The sequence below is a fragment of the Sciurus vulgaris genome (genome assembly GCF_902686455.1).
Source record: "Sciurus vulgaris genome assembly, chromosome: 2".
NCBI classification, from domain to species: Eukaryota; Metazoa; Chordata; class Mammalia; order Rodentia; family Sciuridae; genus Sciurus; species Sciurus vulgaris.
The window spans coordinates 146,700,630-146,722,113 of record NC_136462.1 but is presented as its reverse complement, the minus strand read 5'-3'; the positions used below and the strand labels follow the sequence as shown (position 1 = coordinate 146,722,113).

Genomic DNA, 21,484 nt, shown 5'->3' with positions numbered 1-21,484 from the left:
TTTACTGGTGTAGTCATGTTCAGACTGAATTTAACTTGCTTTTCCAAATATTAACTTACTTGGAACCTTAGTATTTAGGGCAGAAAATAAGCAATGACAAATGATCTCCTTTTAGGTGGTTTAAGACCTTTTTTGTTTGGTGGGAATAGTTCATTGTTTGAGGATCTTTGGATCTGCTCCAGGCCCTGGGGTTCAGAAGAGAACAGTTTGAAAATGCACAGTCAGTTATGATCCTGACTGGGCCTTGTTCACTGGGCCTGCTCACTATACGAGTCAAAGTCTGAGTTGCTTGGGCATCTCCTTGAGTAGGTTTTTCAAGTCTCACTCTCTCAGAGCCTGAGATTTCCCTGGGGAAGAGTCTAATGGAGTCTTCAGGGTCCAAATCTCTTAGACCTTCCTGGATAGGAATACTATGTAAAAATGTAAAAAATATAAATGTGAAGATGTAGAATTTGTTTTCTAATTAAAACAAGAGGGAGAAGTTCCTACAAACTTTCTTTTGCATCTCCAGGATGGAACTCCAGGTGCGAGGGCCTCAGAACATTGACTAGTGAATCTTGTTCTAATCAAAATGGATAATTTTTATTTTTATTTTTTTGTGATCCTGGAGGTGGCTCTATCACCAAGCCACATCTCCATCCCCTTTTACTTTTCATTTTGAGATAGAGTCTCACCAAGGCTGGCCTTGAACTTGTAATCCTCCTGCTGCGTAGCTAGAATTGCAGCTCTGTGCTGCCCCAGAGTCTCATAAAATACTTCTTCTCAGTAGCAAAGTTCCAAGTGGGCTGTAGTTGCTTCTGTAGTAGGATTGTTCTCATCTGGGCACATGTTCTTTTAAGGCACTGGGGTTTTCCATGACTGTCCCTGACTTCTTGTGTTTGGCTCTTAATAGGTGTCCATTGCGGTTGGACTTGCTGCGTTTGCCTGCGTCCTTTTGGTGGTTCTCTTTATTATGATCAACAAATATGGTCGACGGTCCAAATTTGGAATGAAGGGTAAGATGGGATTTTTAGTGGGGGAAAACATGGTTCCTTTTGATCGAAAGATGCTAATTTTATCTTCTTTGGTCTCTGAGAGAGTTTCTGGTCATGGAGTCCAAGTGGTCCTGAAGGGGACTCCCTGTACCCTTGTTCTCGGTAATTATGGACTGAAGGTTGTGTTGAGATCTGTGGAAACCAAACTGTGGACCACATGGTTTTGTGTGGCTGCTGATTACTCTTGGTCAGATGGTCTTGTGTGATGAGGATAATTTGGAAAGAAGTTGAATTTGAGGGCAAATGAAATGGATTTTTTAAATGATTGTTTTCATTATTGGTGGGTAAAGGGACATCTTGGGATGTGCCCATCTTTGGCAGTACACAGGGCAGTGCCTCCCCTCAGCTGTCCTCAGATGTCTCTCAATGAGGAGTTAGCACAACTAGACAGGGTGGTAGACTTTGGCATTGAAAAGCTGTCCGTGCCATTGTATTTTAGCACGTAGCTCTACATAGAGTCCTGGAACAGATGCCAAGAGCAACAGGACTTCAAAATCTGCTGGCTAGCTTCCATGGCACAGAGTACTGCTCCCCATTATGTCAGGGGTGGCGTGGTAGGATGTGGCACTCTGCCAAAGTTCAGTTAAGGGGCAATGGCATGAAAGGGGTTAACATGGTGAATTAACATCCACCTGCCTGGCCCCAGAGATGGATGTGACCAAATGGCTCAAGGGAGGCTGGGTAGCAGCTCCAAAACAGAAACTTGAATTTCGAGATATAAGCCCATCTGGGTTTCCATGTGAGGCTGATGTGGGGTTGCGGGTAGACAGGAAGGGTTGATGAAAGCTTGCTTAGATGAGATCAAGTTGGTGTCTGCCGGTGGAGCTATGCAACCAAGAAAGATGAACTTCTGTGTCTTCGTTGTTGTCTGTGGTGGGTGGGGTTCCTGACCTTGGGGCTCAGGGACTGAAGGAGAGTGCATGAATGACATTCATTGGAACAGTATCCCCTGAACTTCTGTGCAAATGTTTGAGTGTTTATACATAGAATGGAACTAGTACATAACTTTTGTGATGTTCTTCAAAGATTCTGTGTCTCCCTTAAGTGTTGAGAACAATGGTAGATATGAAGTTACCCAGAGAAGAATAGAAAGGCAGAAAACATGGGGCCAGACTGCCTGGTTTTCCAGGAGTCTTCTGGCTCTCTGCACTCTGCATCTGATGTACCTGAGTAAGTCATAGCAAGGTCAGCCAGTGTTTCTTGAATCATCTGAAATATTTGGACTGAGAAAAATATATGCACAGGCAAATGATAAAGAGCAGAGAGAGGTTTGATTGCTTAAAATAAATCAGACTACTCTTAGGCACCTTGACCAGAGATGTTTTATCTGACAACACTTGACATATATGTCAAAAGGGCTTTGTAAGTTTAGATGGGACGAATAGTAAGTGAGCTCCAAGCCCTCAATCTTATTGAAATTCTTGGGCTTTTGACTTTGAGAACGGGCATTATCGTTTTGGCAATGTTTTCTTACTATGAGAGGAAATTTCCTAGCTCTTCCTCTTTCCACCTGAGAAAACAGGACAAAGACCAAAAGGAAGAATTGGGCATTATTGCTGTTCCCCTGAGGAGGCGTGCCACCAGCTGAGACCCTGCAACATGCTTGGCAATACTGTGAGAGCAGATTTTTTCTATTAATTGTCATTCTGTTTCTGGTACAGTGTGTCCCCATGTCGGATGGATTAGGAAGCACTCAGGGTGGTGCCTCCCCTCAGCTGTCCTCAGAACCTCTTCCAGCCCTGATCCCCTCTCCAAGGCCGAGCTGCCTTCTGTGGCTCTAGTTGAGCCAGGAGAACGTGCCCACACAGGTGGAAGTGAAATATCCCCTAATGTCAAGCAACTTAAAGAAGTTAGGCAAGAGTTAGAGACAAGATGACTATTTAGAATTGAGCTTGCATCTCCCTGATCTTCATTAAGCCAAATTGTGTTTAGGTCTTATTTTAGGATAAATAAGAAGATGCCACAAACTACCTGTAACTTGATATTTTAGTGCCAGTGAGCATCCCAAGGAAAAAGAGTGATGGATTTGAGGAAGAGTTCCTCAATTTCAAAATTGAGAAACAGTATTACCTACCTCATGGGGTTGCTTTGAGGTTTGACTAGCTATATTCCTCAGCTTCCTGTTGCTGTGGCAAAATATCTGAGGAAATTAACTTAAGGAGGAAAAGTTTATGTTGGCTCATGGTTGCAGAGATTTCTGGCTCCCTTGCTTTTGGCCCTGGAGGAGACCTGTCTACCTCATGGTGCCAGGAAGAAAAGAGAGACAGAAAGGGGCTGGGGTCCCAATATCCCCTTGAAGGGCATGACCCACCAGTGACCTTAATTCCTCCCACTAGGTCCCACCTAAAGCTTCTACCACCTTCTACTGGCACCACAGGCTGGTGACCAGCCTGTAGCATGTGGGCCTTTGGGGGACATTTGAGATCTAATCCATAACATTGGAATATAGAAGGGGCTCCATGGGTGTCATTGCCCTCTTCTTTTCTTCATACATAAACCTCAATACGTTCCTTTTATTGTCCTTCCACGAAGGATTGTGCCCTTAAGACTCCCACACAATATTTTGTAAAAATGCCTTTATTATACATTAATCTCAGTGCTGTCATTTTATTGCTCATATATCTGTCTATCCTCCTAGATCAACTTGTGGCAGAAACTATGGATCACTCATTCCAATATGCCTGAAACATAGTATTGAATTTGACAAATGTTTTTGAACTAATGAATGGCTTTTTTTTTCTTTCTTTTTCTGATGGCACTTGGGATTGAATCCAGGGATATTCTACAACTGAGCTACAACCTCAGATCATTTTTAATTTTTTTGTTTTAAGATAGGTTCTTGCTAAGTTTCTCAGGCTGGCTTCCAACTTGCAATCCTCCTGCCTCAGCCTCCCACATCTCTGGGATTACAGGAGTACACCACCAGACCCAATGAATGACTTTAGTTTTAATCATAAAAAAGCACAGAATATAAATTAGCAGTGGGCTAGTTAGGACTAATTTGGAAATCTAAGATGCCTAGACAGAGGGAAGTTGAATGAGAATGATGGGGGGAGATTCTAAATATCCTACCATCACTTCTGAGGACCTGGAAACTGTGTAGACATGGAGGATCCATTAAGATGAACTTTAATGCCTTACTAGACATTAAAAAGACATAGAAAAATAAAAAATTCAATAGAACATACACTAAAATTTCATATAGAAAAAGTAACAATTACTGTTTGTTTTATATTTACACCTAATATTCTTAGAAGACATAAAACATGAATGATAAAACTGAAACCAATGTGAGTATCCTCCCTAGTCCTGTTTCTACCCCCATCTTCATAGGCAGCCACCAGTTCATTTGTTTTAGTCTGTCTCCCTGTATCTCTCCCACTCTGTGTCTCTGTCTGCTTTGTCTGCACAACCACCCTCTCCTCATGGTCTCTCCTCAACCAAGTCATACCCTGCAGACAGAAATTAGGACCTTCTTTCACTACATGGTAATACAGAATTAGTGGCTGGTAACCAACCAGTCCATTATTATACTTTTAACCATGTGTATATGTACATGCATATGTGTATTTATCTATATATATGTTTACATATGCATGTATATAGGTATATTATACCTTTACAAAAATCTATTACTTTGAGTGTTTTGATTTACACACGTTTTTACTCTAAATAACCTTTATTTACTTATTGGATGTTAGAGATCACTCCACGTTGGTGTGCATAAAAATTCAGCTAGATACCTCTCTCACAGGAGATGAATATATTAACTAAATCTTATGGAGATGAACTGAAAGTGCAGTGTGTCAGACTCCTTTACTCTTATCAAATGCCATCTCCTTGATCAAAATTTCGGCTTGGGGAGGAGGTCACTTGAGGATGTGAGATCCTCTTCTTTTGCAGTTGCAGAGGTTTTGAAGTGACCCTGAGCATACAGTGAGGGTTTACTGCCAATGGAGCCCAGTGCCTGAGCATGGCAGGACTGATCCTTGAAATATCTGTTATGGCCTAGGCCAGGACCAATCAGCAGCTCTCCTGCTGGAGCAGGGCCTGGCAGGAACCCTGATCCCCTCTGTGCCAGTCCTTGCCCCCTTGATTGCCAAATCCTGGGGTGGCCATGGGGGTTGGGAAATGGGAACTAGTGAGGCTCAGGGCAGGGGCTATTTACTGGCGGCACAGAAATACATACAAATATATCAGAATTTTAACAATAATTATATTGTCCTAGTGTATTCTGGGTCTAGAGGTGAAACTGTTCAAATTTATGTTGTTTATCCTCAAAATATTTTAAAATTGGGGATCAAAAGGCCACCATAGTGATTTATCTGGGCTCTCCTGACTCAGAAAAATCTGAGGCCCAGAAAAGGAAGTAACTCACTCTGGTTGTCTGGTTAAGGTCACTCTGGGCATAAACTCCCTACCTTGCAGGTTCACCCACTTTTCATGGCAACACAAATGGGTATTGCCTCTGTCTCAGCTGCCTGTGTGCACGCCCACAGCACACCCCCATCTTCATTTCACATGGTTGTTAGAACAGTAACCAGGTAAAAGATGCTAACACGTCTGAACAATAACAAAATATGCTCTATAATTTCTATATAAGGTGAGTATGATTATTATTTAATAATAAATAAGTTATGCAGATCTTTTCTAACCTGTAATAAGAGAATGCATTGTTTGGCCTTTCTTCCTCACAACCGATTTTTATCTCTAGATATTTCTAGATCAGAGATCTAGAAATTTCTGGTTTCTAGATCAGAGATACTGTGAGAGTTCACTTCATACTTCTTGACTTGCTATTCTTCCCTTAGAGGAAACAGAATAATTGTTTATTAGTGCCGAAACAGACTTTGTGTTTTTTAGGCTAATGTCTCTATTAGGTAAGGAAACTGAGGCCCAGACACATGCCATGACAAGTCAGGACACAGAGCTAGCTAGAGCCCCCTGGATCTGAGTCCTCATCTACATGGCCTGTGCAGAAAGGCTGGGAAGGTCAGGAAAATGAAATGTGACTGTGAAAAAATCAGCTTTATTCTTCCAAGGCCTTGACTAATTATCCTGGAATGCTGACACCCTTGAATAGGGCTTTCCAAACTGCCTCTTGTTAATCCACTTTTGTCAACCTCTGGGGCACACCTGGCCTAAGACAAAGGTAGGAGCTGTTGGAGGAGTCTCACTTCTACTTCCCAAGCTGAGAGGATTCCTTCATTTTCTTCTCACTTCAGAGACTGCCTGGCAGTACAGCAGAAAGAACCGGAAGGCTGGGAAGGAGGGGAGTCCAGAACAGCAGTGAGGGTTTCCGGTTTCACATAAGTGCTTCGTCAGCAGTCAGCATCTGGTTGCTTTTCACCCTAGTGGTGGGATGCCGTGCTGGTGCTGCTGATGGGCCTGAGGGTGAGCACTTGCGGACCGTTCCGTTGTAAATTAGTGTGAGTTAATAGATACTTAAAGTTAAGTGGTTGCCTATTTGATTATGATTGGGGGTTATTAACATTTTTCCCCCATAAACAGATGGTAACTGTCCTCTGAGTGGATTGTAGAATCATGCCAAAGTCTTGATTTGGAGGGTCTGGCTCCTGCCAAAAGATCTTGGGGACCGCTGTGTGTTGAATGGTCTTATTATTCCTCTGGTCTTAACTGCTTGGTTTAGGAGACAATTAGACTTGGGAAGGGGTCATTTCTGCTATTCTTACCTAACCTTGGGGCACTGGCTTGAGAAGGGTTTCTTCCAGGTGGATGGAAAGAGGGAGGGAGAGATCTTGGACTCCTAAGGTTTGATGCTGAATCTTGGAATTATTTCTCAGCTGGGATGGTATGTCCATCTGTCTATAGCTGTGCACACAGAACAGAGGAATTGGTAATGGAGATTGGCATAGAGATAGGAGTTACTTGAGGCTTTTGAAAGGGGTCTGAGACCCTGGATATGGACACTATTGGTGTTATTGATTATTATAACTTCTTTTGCCTGAGAAAATATACTTATTTGACGTCTATTTAATAAAGGATTGGAAAACAAGATCAGTTCAAAGCAGAAATGAAACCAGAGGAAGGAATTGGGCTTCTTGACTTCTGAAATATGTTCATTCTTCCATTTTGCTTGTTGTCTATTTTGACTTCCATTTCCTCCTCCAATTTGATGATGAAAGAGAGAAAGGTGCCTTTGACCCCTGCAGCGATCTTGCCCTTGGGATTATTGACTTGGGACTTCTGATGTAAGATGAATCTTGGAACATAATTTTGAGAGTGGTTCCAGGCTTCATTTCTTATGTTGCTCTCCTAAGGTTCTTGTACTCTCCTGACCAATGTTTGCATGCCCTTCCTCTTTGCTGACCCTTTGCCATACTCTCCAACTCCCATGCTCCTAAACACTCCTACTGTTTGGCCAAGTCTAAACAGGTTAAGTTTACGGCAAAGCCCCAGCAGAACATAAATTAATTAAGCCAGAGGCTTCTGCTTCCCTTCCTCCACTTTGGGGGTCCACTGAGAGGCTCTGGCTGCAGACTGAGCCCCACTCTACTTGACTACTGAGTTCTAGAAGGTGATGCTCTGGAGTTTTGAGAAGAAGGCTGGAAGGCAGAGTGCGATTTTCTTGTGTGCTTTTACTGCAGTGTCCTTTGTGGAGGCTTTGCAGGTGTGAGGTGATCATCATAGGAGCCCCAGCATAGTGGTCACTGATGGCTGTGCTGAGGCAGGACTGCTCTCCATTCTTCACTCACAGGGCTCCAGGGAGCCAACTGTTCTCTAACCTCAGCTCTTCTATTGGAAGGGAAATCCCTGGACATGGAGTGTGAAACAAAATGTTTTTCCTCTGTGGCTACCTGCTAGCTGGCTGTTCTTGGCAGTCCTCTATATCCTATTCAGCCTGGCCAGGGATGGCCAGTATGCTTGGCTCTACATTACAGCCAAAGCGATTGCCTCTCTGATTCATTTAACTTTGGCAGTGTAACACAGTGCTTACTAATCCATGGCATTGCTACTGGCTCCCACAGGGTTAACAGCCCTTTGATACCTCAGATTAGAAGTTCTCAACCTTTTGTCCCCTCTTACCCATATGACAGATGATAGTCACATGCTTAATTGTGGGTGTAACCTGGCTTTCCACAAAGTACTGGCCCTCACAGAAATTTGACACCCAAGAAAAATGTATCCAGGGACAAGTTAGCAAATGAAGTTTTTAAAATGAGAAACAAAAGCAGAGCCATGTTATTTGTGCTCTTAAAAAATTCACTGTCTTTCGTTTTGTCATCCATCAAAGGTCTTGGTGACATACTTCCTTACCGATGCAGACATCCTTCCGTCTGGTGGTACTGGGATGGAAAAACTAAGAGGGGAGGGGGCTCGGCTTCCTCCTGCTGTTCTTCACCATGATGGTTTTCTCCCCTACAAAGTCAAGTTGCAGAAACTTCCCCCGTAGAACCCCACCTCTCCTCTCATGGCTCCTTCTTTCTCTCTCTGCAGCTCCTCTTCTGGCCCTTGGGAAATTTCACTTGCCCAGAGGAGGCGTGACCATGGCTTTTGGCTAATGAGAAGCTGTCATGTGGTTGCAGTGTCTAAGCCCTGTGTTTATGCAGCCCATTCTCCCGTGAACTCTGCAGAGGGCTTCAGGATGTCCAAAGAGCAACCCTGGAAACCACAGGCAGCAAGGCAGAGAGATTAAAATAAATGTTAATCAGGAAACATGTTTTTTTTTTTTTTTTTTTTGAGGATGGGATAAAACCACATGCTAGAAACATCTACCACCAAGCCAATTGCTACTAGTGCCTTGCTCAAACTCCTCACTCACTGACCTTTGTCATGGGGGATGAGCTGGGCAAGGTAGTGGACAGGGATGCACTGCAGTGGGGGAATGGCATCTTTCATCTAGCTGCGGTTCCAGCAACCAGGTGTGTCTGCCACCTGCTCCGGACCCAGAGCTTCTAGGGGAAAGGAGAAAGTGACTTCCTTTGATTTGTCCCTGGACTTTGCACTCTTTTCCTCACTACCCCAGTACATTAGAGAGGGACCAACCAAGTTGCTGTAGTACCTGCCTCTTGATTCTTGTCTTTGTATTAACTCTGCTACCACAAACCAGAGATGAATTTTTCTGGCTTCCTTCCTGACAGAACCAGTTACCTAATTTGTGGGGCCCAGTGAAAAATGTTCAAAAAGTATTAGAATTTCAAGACAGTGGTAACAGAGCGTTAAACCTCAAGTGGAAGACTCTGTTCAATGTGCAGCCAGGTCATCGACTGGGAGGCCAGCTCTGCTCCTTGAATACAAAATCCAGCCTGGCTTCAGGTCCTAGCTCCTTTATCTTTTCCTGGATGATAGTGAAAGAAACAGATATTTCCATGCTTCTTTTTTAAAAGAGAGGCTATAATTTGGGGTAAAGACGATATTAGCTGATTTTGTCACTTCTAAGTATAGTACAGGATGAGAAGGGAAGGCGTTGAGTATTTATTGAGTGCCTACTATGTGTCAGATGTCATTTATCTCATAATACTGAATCTTCACAGTTGATTATCCACTTTTTAAAGATGACAAAGTACCTCAAAAGGGTTAATTTCCTTAACATTGTGTACCTGGTAAGGATAAAAACTACAATTTGTTTATTTATGTATTTCAGTACTAGAAATGGAACTCACTGGGCTCTACCACTGAGCTATATTCCCTGCCTTTCTTATTTTTCACTTTGAGATTTGGTCTTGCTAAGTTGCCCAGGCTGGCCTCAAACTTGAGATCTTCTTGTCTCAGTTGTCAGAGTTGCTAGGATTACAGGTGTGTGCCACCATACCTGACTGAAACCAGTTTTAAAAAAAAAAAAATTATTTTTAAAAATTTTTTAAATTTTATTTGTTGTAATTAGTTGTAATACGAGGAGAATATTACTCAGCTTTAAAGAAGAATGACATTCTGGCATTGGCTGGTAAATGAATGGAGTTAGAGAATATCATGCTAACTGAAATAAGCCAAACCCCAAAAACCAAAGACCGATTGTTTTCTCTGATATGCAAAACCAGGTTTTTAATGACTTCACCCTAAATCAGTGTTTTTCATTCTTAGCAGCACATCTCAAATCCTTGGTGAAATTGTATAAATTTCTAAATCCAGGCCACACCCATATATTTAAATCAGGCATGGGCATTCTTTTCTAACTCCTCCAGTGATTTCAATTTGCGGCCAGCTTTGAAGACTAATGAATGTTCTAAATCCAAGACTCATCTGCATATTTCACTAGTTCCCCTGATCAGAAATGCAGTCCACGGACCAAGTGGTCTGATCGCCATGGGAGCTTTAAAATATACAAATGCATGGAATATACCCTATACCCACTGAGTCAGACCTGGGGCAAAGGAGGAGACCAACCAATCTCTCTATGAAATTCTAATGCTTGCTAGGGTTCAGGAACTACTGTCCTCTACCTGTGTGGAAACAGTGCTTCTCAGGGGGCAATGCATATGTGAATCTCGTGGGAGTCTAGGAATCTTGTTAAGATGCAGATTTTGATTTAACAGGTCTAGGGAAGGGCTGAGAGTCTTTCTTACAAGCTTCTAGAGAACATTGTCGCATGCATCATGCTTCAAGCAAGAGGGGCTAACTCACTGGTGAAAACTCAGACATAGATATGTGCAGTGAGACAAGCCTGTAATACCAGCTACGTGGGAGGCTGAGGCAGGAAGATCACAAGTTCAAAGCCAGTCTGGGCAACAGAACAGAAGGTAATATGGGTGGCTACTGGGAGCTGGAGAAACTTGGGTTCACAGTCCCCTAGTGGATCAGGACAGGTCTGTCGCAGGCAGAGGAAGCCCCGTGCGTTGGGATGGTGGATTGCCCAGGCTTCCAGCCAGCCTCAGATGCTGCCCTCAGAGGTGACTAGAATCTCATTCTTCTCAGTCCTGCTGCTCTGGCAGAAGGTATTTCCACTGGATGTCTGCCCTGCCCTCCAGTTTACTGTGGAATAAGAGTTGTATAGTTGGTCCAAAGTGGAACAGTTTTTTTTTTTTTTTTTTTTTTTTTTTAATCAATCCCGGAAATGCCAAGTTTCTCTACCTGACAGGCATCTTGAGTTCAAAGGGGCCTCTGTGTTTAGCGGCCAGCCATGCAGACCTGTTCCCAGGCAGGGGAAGGAGAATGCCAGCGTCTGTCTGTCTGTCTGCCAGCAGGCCTTGACATGAAGCCCTGAGGAGGGCGCCTGGGTGGTTCCAGGAACTGCTTTTCAAAGTGAATCTTTCCAAATAAATCAAGTTCAGTGAGTTGGCCTTGGACCAGATGAGGGGGATGTGGAGGGGCATCCTGTCATTCGCCCAGCCTCTAGGAGACTCAGGCAGGATTTGAGCACTATTATTAGCTTTTACATGTGGAGATGGCTCCAAGGACAGCAGCCCTGTACCTCGTGCTTGCTTTCTGGGGGTGGAGGTGGGGGTGGGGGAATACCTGCTAAACTGGGCTGAACATGGAACTCATTGCCTTTAGAGGAGAAATTAGGGGCCATCTAAGAGCTTAGGAAAAATGGAGACTCCTGTTTGTTGTTGCAGAGTGTGTGTAGTGGAGCAGTTTTTCTGGAAGGTGGGTTGACTTTTTATAAAAAGCCTAAAATCATGGAAGTCCATGTCCCAGTGACTCCACTTAGGAGAATTTAACCTAAGGCAACAGTCACAAATAGCCAGCCGTATTTTTGTGTGTGAATGTTTACCCCACCGTGAGTAATGGCGTATACTTGGTAAAACTGACTTAGTATCTAACAATGAATGACTAGTTCTGTACATTATGGTTCACACATGGGATGTAATACAATTCAGTCCTTAAAAATGACAGTTTTTAAAAGTAGGTTTTTAATATTTCTGAAAGAATCCATATACAAATAGTAAGAAATCCTAATAATGTAAAAGATAATGTAGTAAAAATTAAGTCTCAGTTTATTCCTAAATTCCTGCCATTAAAGTAACTGCTATTTTCAGGTTCTTTTACATTTTTCCAGAGGTAGTAAATGCTTACACAAGAATACATGTTTCCCTTTGCTTTTACTCAAATGCAAGCTTATATTGGCATTGTTCTGTGTCACGTCATCTTTGCTAACAATCTATCTTTGAGATCGTTTCATGTCAGTTTATAGAGATCCTCTGCATCCTATATTTACAGTTGCATTCCAAGAATAATATTTTAGAGCAATATTTATTGACACGTGAAAATGTTTACAACATATTTCCAAGTGAGAAAAGACTGCAAGCAGTTTCTCTAATCCCATTTTGTTATTGTCATTGTTGTTGTAAAATAAAGAGAAAATATGTTCATACATATACCTAGGGAAAATACTGGGACTGAATAGAATTATAGGTCCAAAAGTAAATAGTAGTTATATTTGGAAGGTGGAATTATGGATGTTTTTAAAAATTTCGTCCTTTGTGATTCTTTTCTTTGGTTCCAAAATTTCTGTATTGAGTTTTAAAAGTGAAACCTGAGCCCTATACAGGCAGCAAAGCTTCTTAGTAGATCCAGAGTCCTGGCCTCACCCACCCAGAGTCCATTTGCCCCTTCATGGGGAGAACTGTGACTCTGGTGTCACTTAAGATTGTTGACTGCACAGACCAGCCTTCCTCAAGTCACCTTGAGTCATTGATGGCCGTGATACTGGTAAAAATGCAAACTCCTGATCTGCATCGAGGGAATCTGATACTCCCATAATAGACTCTGGGAATTTTCATTCTTAAAAACCACCCTGGGTGGTTATGATGCTCATTAATGTTTGAGAAACTTTGGTGTATTGGGAATCAGCAAACTTTTTCATGAAGGGCCAGATGGTGAATATTTTAGACATTGCTCAGTATGTGGGTTCAGCTACAGCCACCCAGTGCTGCTGTTGTAGCAGCAAAACAGTCGTAGACAGTGTGCAAATGAATGGCTATAGTCGTGTGCCAGGAAAACTTCATTTAGAAAATGTGTACCAGGCAAGCGTTAGCTCAAAGGCCATAGTTTCTATATTAGGATTCTCTAGAGGAACAGAACCGATAGGATATATATATATATATATATATATACAATTATAAAAAGGGGATTTATAGATTGGCTTACACAACCAGAAGATGGATAGTCCACAATGGCCATCTGCCGGCTGGAGAGCTGGAGGAACCAGTAACTGCACAGTCCGAGATGTTAAAGTCTCAGAACAATAGGGATTAATGATGCTACTCCAGTATGAGACCAAAGGCTTCTGGAAACTCCCTGGAGAATCACTGATGGAGTTCACTTTGGAAGAGTGAAGGAGCTGGAATCTGATGTCCTCAGGAGACGATAGCAGCAATCAAGAACCGCTGTAGAAGAATCAGGCTTCATCTGCTGCTGCTTCCTTGTTCTTGCATCTTTTGTTCCACCCAAGCCTCCAACATATTGGATGGTTCCCATGCTTAGGGAGGGTTTCCACTTCAGTTCCCTAGATACACCCTCATTGACAAACCCAGAGGTCTCTTAATCTTAGGCATCTCTTAATCCAATCAAGTCAATAATTCAGATTAACATTACAGTTTCAGACCTAGGGTGTAGATTGACCTTTACCCTAAAAAAAAAAAAAAAAAAAAAAAATTAGTCAGAAAGTGGGGGTGCTGCCAAGAGCCCCTTATATTTGAATAAGAAGCTCATAGTATAGTTAACAATTAATTGAGTATGTATTATATGCCTTGCCTTGCACTTCTTAGACACCACTTAAGCCTTAAAACAGCTCTGCCCAGTAACTGTTATCGGTGTTATACCAACAAAGCAATTGAAAGAGACCAAGCAATTAGCCTGAGCTTGCATAGTCACTAATGGTGGTTGGATAATGCTGAAGTCCTACTTCTCTCTGACCTTTGGAAAAGGATCATTTCAAAAGCTGTACCCATGCCTGCAGTGCCCACAAATCCCTCTAAATCCCCAAGCTAAGACAGAATCGCCACAGCTGTGTACTGGTGGTGGTACAAGTCCTGGGATAGCTCTGTTGCCAAAAGTTGTTCCTTGTCCCCAATGCCAATCCAATAAAGAGGACATGGTTTTGAGAAAAAGGGGAAAAAAAGGTTTATTGCTTTGCTGGCAAAGGAGAAGCCCAGGGGACTCCCGTCCTGAAGGCTGTGATTCTGCCCATCAGCAGAAACAGGGGGCTTTTAAAGAAGTGACTCAGAGGCTACATTCCACGTGTTCTCTGGAGTTGTACTTCACTTGTTAATTTGGGAGATAGTCATTTCTGAGATCTTCTGGTACCATCCCCAAAGTCTGGATTACTTCGTTCCTGTGTACTCAGGGACAGATAACTCTGCTTAGGATGGTGAAGGAAGGTAATCCTGTTTCTCCTGAGATTGGGGAGGGGGAGAGATTAGGGAGGAGTCGGGAGAGAGGAAAAGAAAGAAATGTGTCCATTTAAAAAATAAGTTGCAGTGGCAGAGCAGCAAGGACTATATTCAAAGCATAAAGTGGACCACTGTTATAGCTCAGCACCTCACAAACGCCTCCATCTCTGGGGATTCTGAGCAGTCTTTGGGTCTGCCAGCACTGCAGGCAGTGCTCTGGCCAAGATGGCCCAATTCACTTTCTTGAAGGGCAGGGAGTGCTGTTGCCATAGAAATGGCTCAGGCTATCTGTTGGACAGTTCTGAGTCCTGCTACTCTGAGTCCTGAGTTGCCCACTACTGTGCCCAAGAAACTTTAGACCCAGCTACTGAAAGGAGATTTTCTTGTAGCCCTCCTCAGAAGACTAAACAAGCTTCCAAACAGCTGATATTCAACATTCACTCTGCTTAGAGCCAATGGAGATCAACTGGTCCCCTGCCCATCTGTAGACAGGGCTGATGGGACAAGAAAGATAGTGCCTCTGGCAGGATTTGCCAACTGGCCATGACTTCATTTTTCCTTTCTCCCCATTACAGTCTGCCTGAGCCTCAACCATGTCCTGAGCCAAGGGGAAGGCAGTGCCCCTGACTGGAGGCATCCTCTGAAACCTGGTAGTTCAGCTCAGTGGCTTTGCCAGGTAGCAGTGTGGGCAATGTCCGTCACCTCTGAGGTTAGCTTATAAAAATATCAATGGGTAACATTTACAGAGAGCTGAGTTTGCCTTGAGACATTGGTTCATTACATAAAATCTTGAGGACTTGGGATGTTTATTGGATTAACTGAGATAGTGGACGTAAAACAGAACCTAGAACCTTGTGCCCAGAACACTGTTACTACTCAACCAAATAGTGCTCGTTACATAATTATTACTATTATTATGACAATCAGGAATCCCCACAAAAATCTCTGAGGTTGGTATTATCTTCCTGTTTTTTACAGTTGAGAACACTGAGTTTCACAGAACTTTCAGCTTCTCCCCACTCTTTTTTTTTTTTTTTCCTGTGGTTGTGAGCATTGAAGCCCAGGGCCTTGCACGTGCTAGGCAATTTCTCTACCATTCTACCATTGGTCTGTATATCTAGACCTTTTTATTAAAAGTTTTTATTTTTTTATGATAATGCAGGATCTCACTAAATGGTGTAGGCTGGCGATCTTCCTACCCCAGCCTCCCAAGCAGCTGGGATTACAGGCATGCAGCACCACACCCAGCTTAGACTCTTAGATTCTACATAGGGTCAGCAGATGTCTCTGGTTCCCAAGCCACATACTCTTAGCCATTATCATGTGTCATGCATTTTAAATCTGGATATAAGGAGACCCTGAGCTGCCAGGAGCCTTCGAGAGTTTCCATCCCAGAGACCTGCAGAACGCCCTTGACAGATAGTTCTTCATTTCTCTCTCATCCTCGAGCCTCCTGCCTGCTCAAAAACTCCTGGTGCTGACTGCTGCTTACTTCTCTCTTATCGGTTAGTAAGTCACTTATCCGGCCTCAGGGAGACTCTTGACTGCAGGTCAATGGTGGCCTTTTGTGGCACTGGTCCTGGTTGTTTAATCCATACCTCTACCCCATACTGCTCTCTTCCTCTATCTGGAAACAACACAGCACCTCCAGTGTTACCATATTGCACCTGAGGCTAGGACTCTGCCTGCTTGGGAGGCCTTGACCTAGGTTCACAGAGGCAACCAGGCAGGAGTGAGGCAACAACTTGGAGAGATGCCTGGGCTAAAATGCCCCAAACCATGCCTGGGGTGACCCCTGCTCTGTGATCTGTGTCTCAGGGTACATCTGGTAAGCTTGAGACTCAGGAGTTGTGGTTTAGATATGAGATGCCCCCTCATGTGTGATGTGCTTGTGTGAGACAATGCAAGGAAGTTTAGGGGTAAAATTATTGGATTACGAGGGTCTTAACTAATCTGTGCATTAATCCAATATGGATGGACTGGGTGGTAACTATAGGTAGCTCAGGTGTATGGCTGGAAGAGGTGGGTCATTGGGGACATGTCTTGAGGGTATAATTCTGTTCTTGGCTAGTGGAGTGCTGTCTCTCTCTCCTCTCTCTCTCTCCCCTTCCCTCCTTGCTCCCCCTCTCTCTCCTCTCTCTCTCTCTCTCCCCTCTGTGTCCCCTTCCTGGTGTGATGTCCCAACCTGTTTTCCTCCACCATACTCTTCTGCCATGATGTCCTGACTCACCTTGAGTGCAGAACATGGTGCTGGCTGTCTGTGGACTGAGACCTCTGAAACTGTGAGCCCCCAAATAAACTCCTCAAAACTTGTTCTTGTCAGGTCTTTTTGATCACAATGGTGAAAAAACTGACTGAAACAGGAGTCATCCTGGACACCTTTGTCCCCTTGGCTAGTCCCCACTTCCTATCCCTTCCTATGCTGGTACAGCCCCAGGAGATTGTTTGGACTTCCTAAGTACCTCCTGAAGTTGTCCTCCTCTCCCTTCGCATACCATCCCCTCATTCCCTCCAGGCTCCCACCTCGGCTTTCTAGCCAGACTCTCATATCTTTCTGGTCCTGCCCCTTGGATGCGTTCCCTACTCTGTGGTCATAATTACTAGTCATAGCTTTGACATGTAACAGTAACTTCGGATGCTGCCCAGGTGATTTTGATGGGCGGCCAAAGCTGCCAACCTGTGTCAGAGCCTCCCCTGCCTCTTTCTCACAGAGCACAAACCCTCTGGAACTTAAAAAGGTGGGCCACATTGAGGATGAAAACACGGCAGGGAAAACGCTTGTTGATTGGGCTCCTACTACGTATCTGTTGTCCTTGTTTCTCACATGAGCATCAGGAAGAACGAACCACTTGCTTATTGCTGGGTGACAGGTGACAGAAGGATGAAGGATCAAGAGACACAGTTGGGGATGGCCCTCTCACCCTTCATCTTGACCTCTCCTTCCCTCCTGCAGCATACCCCTTCACTGAGGTGCCTGAGTGCCCCAGTTTTCCCACCTTCTGGGTGAGGGCTGGCGGCCACACCTGTCCACCTGCAATGTTTAATGACCCAGCCCACTGGCTGCTCATCAGGGCCCTTGCCAGCAATCTGCCACCTGTCCTTCCACTCTCGGTCATGCTGTTTGCTTAACGGAGAGATTTAAGTGCTTTGCAAAGGCTCCCCATGGATAGGGAGAGGCGTTCTCTGACTAGAAATGGGAGCTCTGTTATTGTTTTGTGTTTTTATTGCCATCAATTTCTAGGGCATTCTATTAGAGGGGGAAAAAAGGAGGGGTAAGGTGCGCACAGAGAGGGAGAGTTTCTTTCCTGCTTGACTTTACTGGGAATTAAGTGAGATTAGAAGGAGCATTCTCTAATTCAGAGTTTCTCAAATTTTACTGTGCATGCACAGCAGTAGGGATCTTGTTAAAATGCAAATCTTGACCCCATAGACCTGGTGTGGGGCACAAGATTCTGCATTTTCACATGTTCCCAGTTGAGGCTGTCTTTCACTCTGCTAGCCACACTTGGCTTAGCAAAGCTCCAAGTCTGTTTTCTGCTCTCTGAAATTTTTGTTTTCTCTTGAGAAGCATCATGGAATGGTATAGAAATCTGTTTTCTAGCCCTGGTTATACTCTAATTTAGCTTTGGATATCTTATGAGCTTCACTCTTCTACAGTTGGAGGTTTCTTCTAATTATAACATTCTGTAACTCAATCAGTTGGAGAGGACATATTAGACAGAGCATGGAGTGAGGAGGACGGGAACTAGTGGGAGGTGGGAGTCATCAGAAGCATTCATTGTGTAAACTGGCTATTCCTTCTGGAACACCATGTCTGAATCCTGAGAAGCCAGAGGTTGAGGGAGATGGGTGAGGAAGTTTCTTTTATGTTGTGTGTCTAAGGGCTCCGGGTAGACTCTGAGCTCCTGGCAGGTAAGAATGATGGCTCTTGTGTTCCATCTCTTACACTTGACCTCTCTGAATGACAGGAGTGTTTGGGAATGTCTGTCTTTTGTCTTTCTGCAAGTTCCGTGGAAGGTCTTCTGCGTGCCGGTCCAAGGCTAGACACAGGGGGATACAGGTACAAGTAACTTATACTTTGTGTCCTTAATAAGCAAAGAGTTTTAAATAGAATGGTGGAGTTTTCAGGGAGTTTTGCCTTTTTTTCAAGTGGAATCCCTCTTCCTGGTACTATCTAGCCTCAGAATCTCTGCCTATGGGTTATGAGTAGGATTTCCTGATGGTGTGATGGTTGTCTCCTCGGGCTTATCCCTGCTTGCCCACTTCCACATCTCAAAGATGTCACTTGTTTTCTGCCCTGGTATCCTTCACTTGTCTGTTTCCCCCTTGCTGGCCTCTCTCCACCCCGTTGGTCTCTTGGAACCCCAGGTTCTGACCACTTCCAATCTGGCTCTCCCATGCCAACTGGAATTTAGTGATGATATCAAATTTTATTTGTTGAGTTTGGGTCCAAGATGGAGTGACATTTTTATTTCACCATTCCTACAGAAGAAGATGGTGCAGATGGACAGGATTTATCTTTCCTTCCCAATTAGTCATGTCAGTCTGCAAGTGGGTAGGCCTCAGGGTCCTGTCTCTGTGATTATTCTTGGCAGATCAGAAATGGTTGCTCCACGGTTGGACCAGGGAGGCCAGGAATGACTTTCAGAGCTGGTTGTTGCCTCTGCCCAGCTTTCCCCAGGGGTCCTGTGAAGCTTGGAGATAGACTGCTGGTGTGGATGCATGGGGTGGTGCCTTTACCTCTGCTGTCCTTCCAGACTAACAGAAGCTCTGGAAACTGTGAATCCAAGCCATATGGTAGCCTCAGGCCTTTATTTTTATTTTGTATTTTATAGGTCTGTTTCTATGAACTTCATTATAGAAATATCTAGAAAATACTGAAGTAAGTCACTGGTAATCCTATTATTCATGGATTGCCGTTAATAGCATAATGCGTGTGAATGTATGTAGGTGAATGTATCTATTTATACACACACGCGTCTAAGTAACTATGGATCTGTAGCTAAGTATCTGTATTCGCTTACGTGTTTTAAATATTTATGTGTTTTAAATATTTAAATGAAAATGGTCTTGAGCAATTCCCACAGTTTGACAGTTTTTTTTTGCTTCATAGTTCTGAAACATCTTTTTATATCATTCAATAGGTTCATCTCTTTAGCTTTTTCATTATCTTACAAAAGCTCAGTTTTCTTCCTTTCTTTCTTCTTTTTATGTTGCTTGTATGTGATAACCAGTTCATTTGGTTAATTCAGAATTTAGTCCATTTGCCCCGAGGCTACATGGCTAAGGGGCAAGTTGTGCATTTATAAAATGGGAGTGTGAGAGAAAGATGCAGGGCAGTCCTGCTCACCTCCCTCTGTGCACGTTTTCAGCCTGGCTTTGTTCAGGAAGCATCAGGTATGAGAGTCTTGGCACAAGCTAAGCTAACCTTCTCCTGTCAGCAGCGGTAGCAGCCGCCACAGCAATCAGCAATTACAAATCACCCACTGTGGGGCATTTAAGAGGCCTTGAGGGACAAAGCTCCTCCATGAATAGAAACTATTGGGGAAGCTGGGATGAACCCAAATCAAAATGTGTAATCCGGACAACAGAATCCTCAAAACTATACATACATACACCCAAAATGCTAGTAAAGTAAGATGGAGGCAGCGGACAGCAGTAGCTATGGGCATGAGCTTAGGGGTAACACTGGAATTTGAATCCTAGACTTGCCACTGCCTTTGTGACTTGCATGAATGTGTTAGTCAGCTTTCTGTTACTATAACAAGTACCTGAGATGATCAGCTTATATGAAAAAGGGTTGATTTGGGCTCAAAGTCCTAGAGGTTCCATTCCATGACAGAGTGGCCCTTTTGCTTGAGGCTCATGGCAGCACATCATGGTGGTCAATTGAGGTAGAGCCAAATCGGTCACCTAGTGGCCAGGAAGTGAAAAAGAGAAAGAGGAAGAGACTAGGATCCCACAACCCCCATTCCCCCGCGGAGGGCATGCCTCCATAGATTTGAAGACTTCCCACTAAGCCCCACCTCTTAAAGGCTCCACCACCTATCAATAGTGCCAAGTTGGGGAGTAAGCCACATGGACCTTTGGGGGTCACCTTAAGATCCAACTAAGCAGTGAGTCACTTGAGCTCTCTGAACCGCAGTTGTTCTCATCTGTCAATGTGAATAGTGCCTACCTGATAGGGTGTTGAGAGGACTAACCAGGGTTGCATATGGAAGCACCAGACTCCTGTGTGGTCCATGCTTAGAAGGTGACCACCACTGGCAGAGTTCAGGAGATCTCCTAGGTAGGAGACAGGCAGCACGTGTGTGTGTGTGTGTGCGCGTGTGTGTGTGTGTATGTGTGTGTGTGTGTGTGTACTCATGAAATACTTTTGATGAATTTAAAATACTTCGTGGAGTTATTTTGTTTAATGTCTGTGTGAAGAACAAGGGAAAAAATGTAACCCTGCCTATAAATTCAGGCTCAGGGAAGAGACAATGTGTCAGGGAGTGGTAGAAAGACTGTCAGAGTCCTCGCAAGGAATTGCAGTTCTCCTGCCCCTGGGTCTGAATGACTGTGATCTGGGCCAGTCATCTGGCTTCTCTGATTCCCAGGACAGAGTGAAACAGCTGTTGGGCCACCTCGTTGCCAAGTCTCTTCCAGCCCCAGTCTTTTGTGACTCCCAGTCTAGGTCAGTGCCCCCTCCTTGAATCCTGACCTCATTTTGAGTGGTCATCTCTGAGGTGTTAGATGGACACTTTGGGGCCGATGCTCACTGGTGTTCAGAAGAGCAGTTTCTGGCCTTGGCAACATCAGCTGGAGGAGCTGTGATAACAGTCATGTCCAGGCCGCACTGGAATGTGCTTCCTTGCTCTAGTGTAGTTCAGTTTGAATTATTTATGATGATCCTTCCTGGTCATTTGGGAAGATGAATAAAGTCGTAGTAATCACAGCCCTTGCACAGGCTATTCTTGGCTAAAGCGTATTGAGTTGTCAATCCACAGCAAGCTCCAGGACTTGAGAATTTCAGGGCTCGCCACCAAGTCAAGTGAGAGCCAGCAGAGTAGCATCAGGCTAAGTGGTTGCCCACTTTGGAGAAGCACAGCAAGGTGCTCTGTCTTCTAAGTGTAAAAGGACAGGTGAGTTGAGAATTAGCCTATTGATTCTGGTCTT

At 44.0% G+C, this 21,484-nt stretch overlaps 1 protein-coding gene across 8 annotated transcripts in view; it reads left to right on the top strand.

Moving 5' to 3' along the window:
• Positions 1–21,484, top strand: part of NTRK3 (neurotrophic receptor tyrosine kinase 3) — a 389,200-nt gene that overhangs the window by 131,393 nt on the left and 236,323 nt on the right. For all 8 annotated transcript variants that reach the window (XM_079127497.1, XM_079127496.1, XM_079127500.1 and 5 more), the window contains one exon: positions 893–995. In XM_079127497.1, the coding sequence (XP_078983623.1) occupies positions 893–995 (103 nt within the window). The remainder of the gene's footprint in view (positions 1–892; positions 996–21,484) is intronic.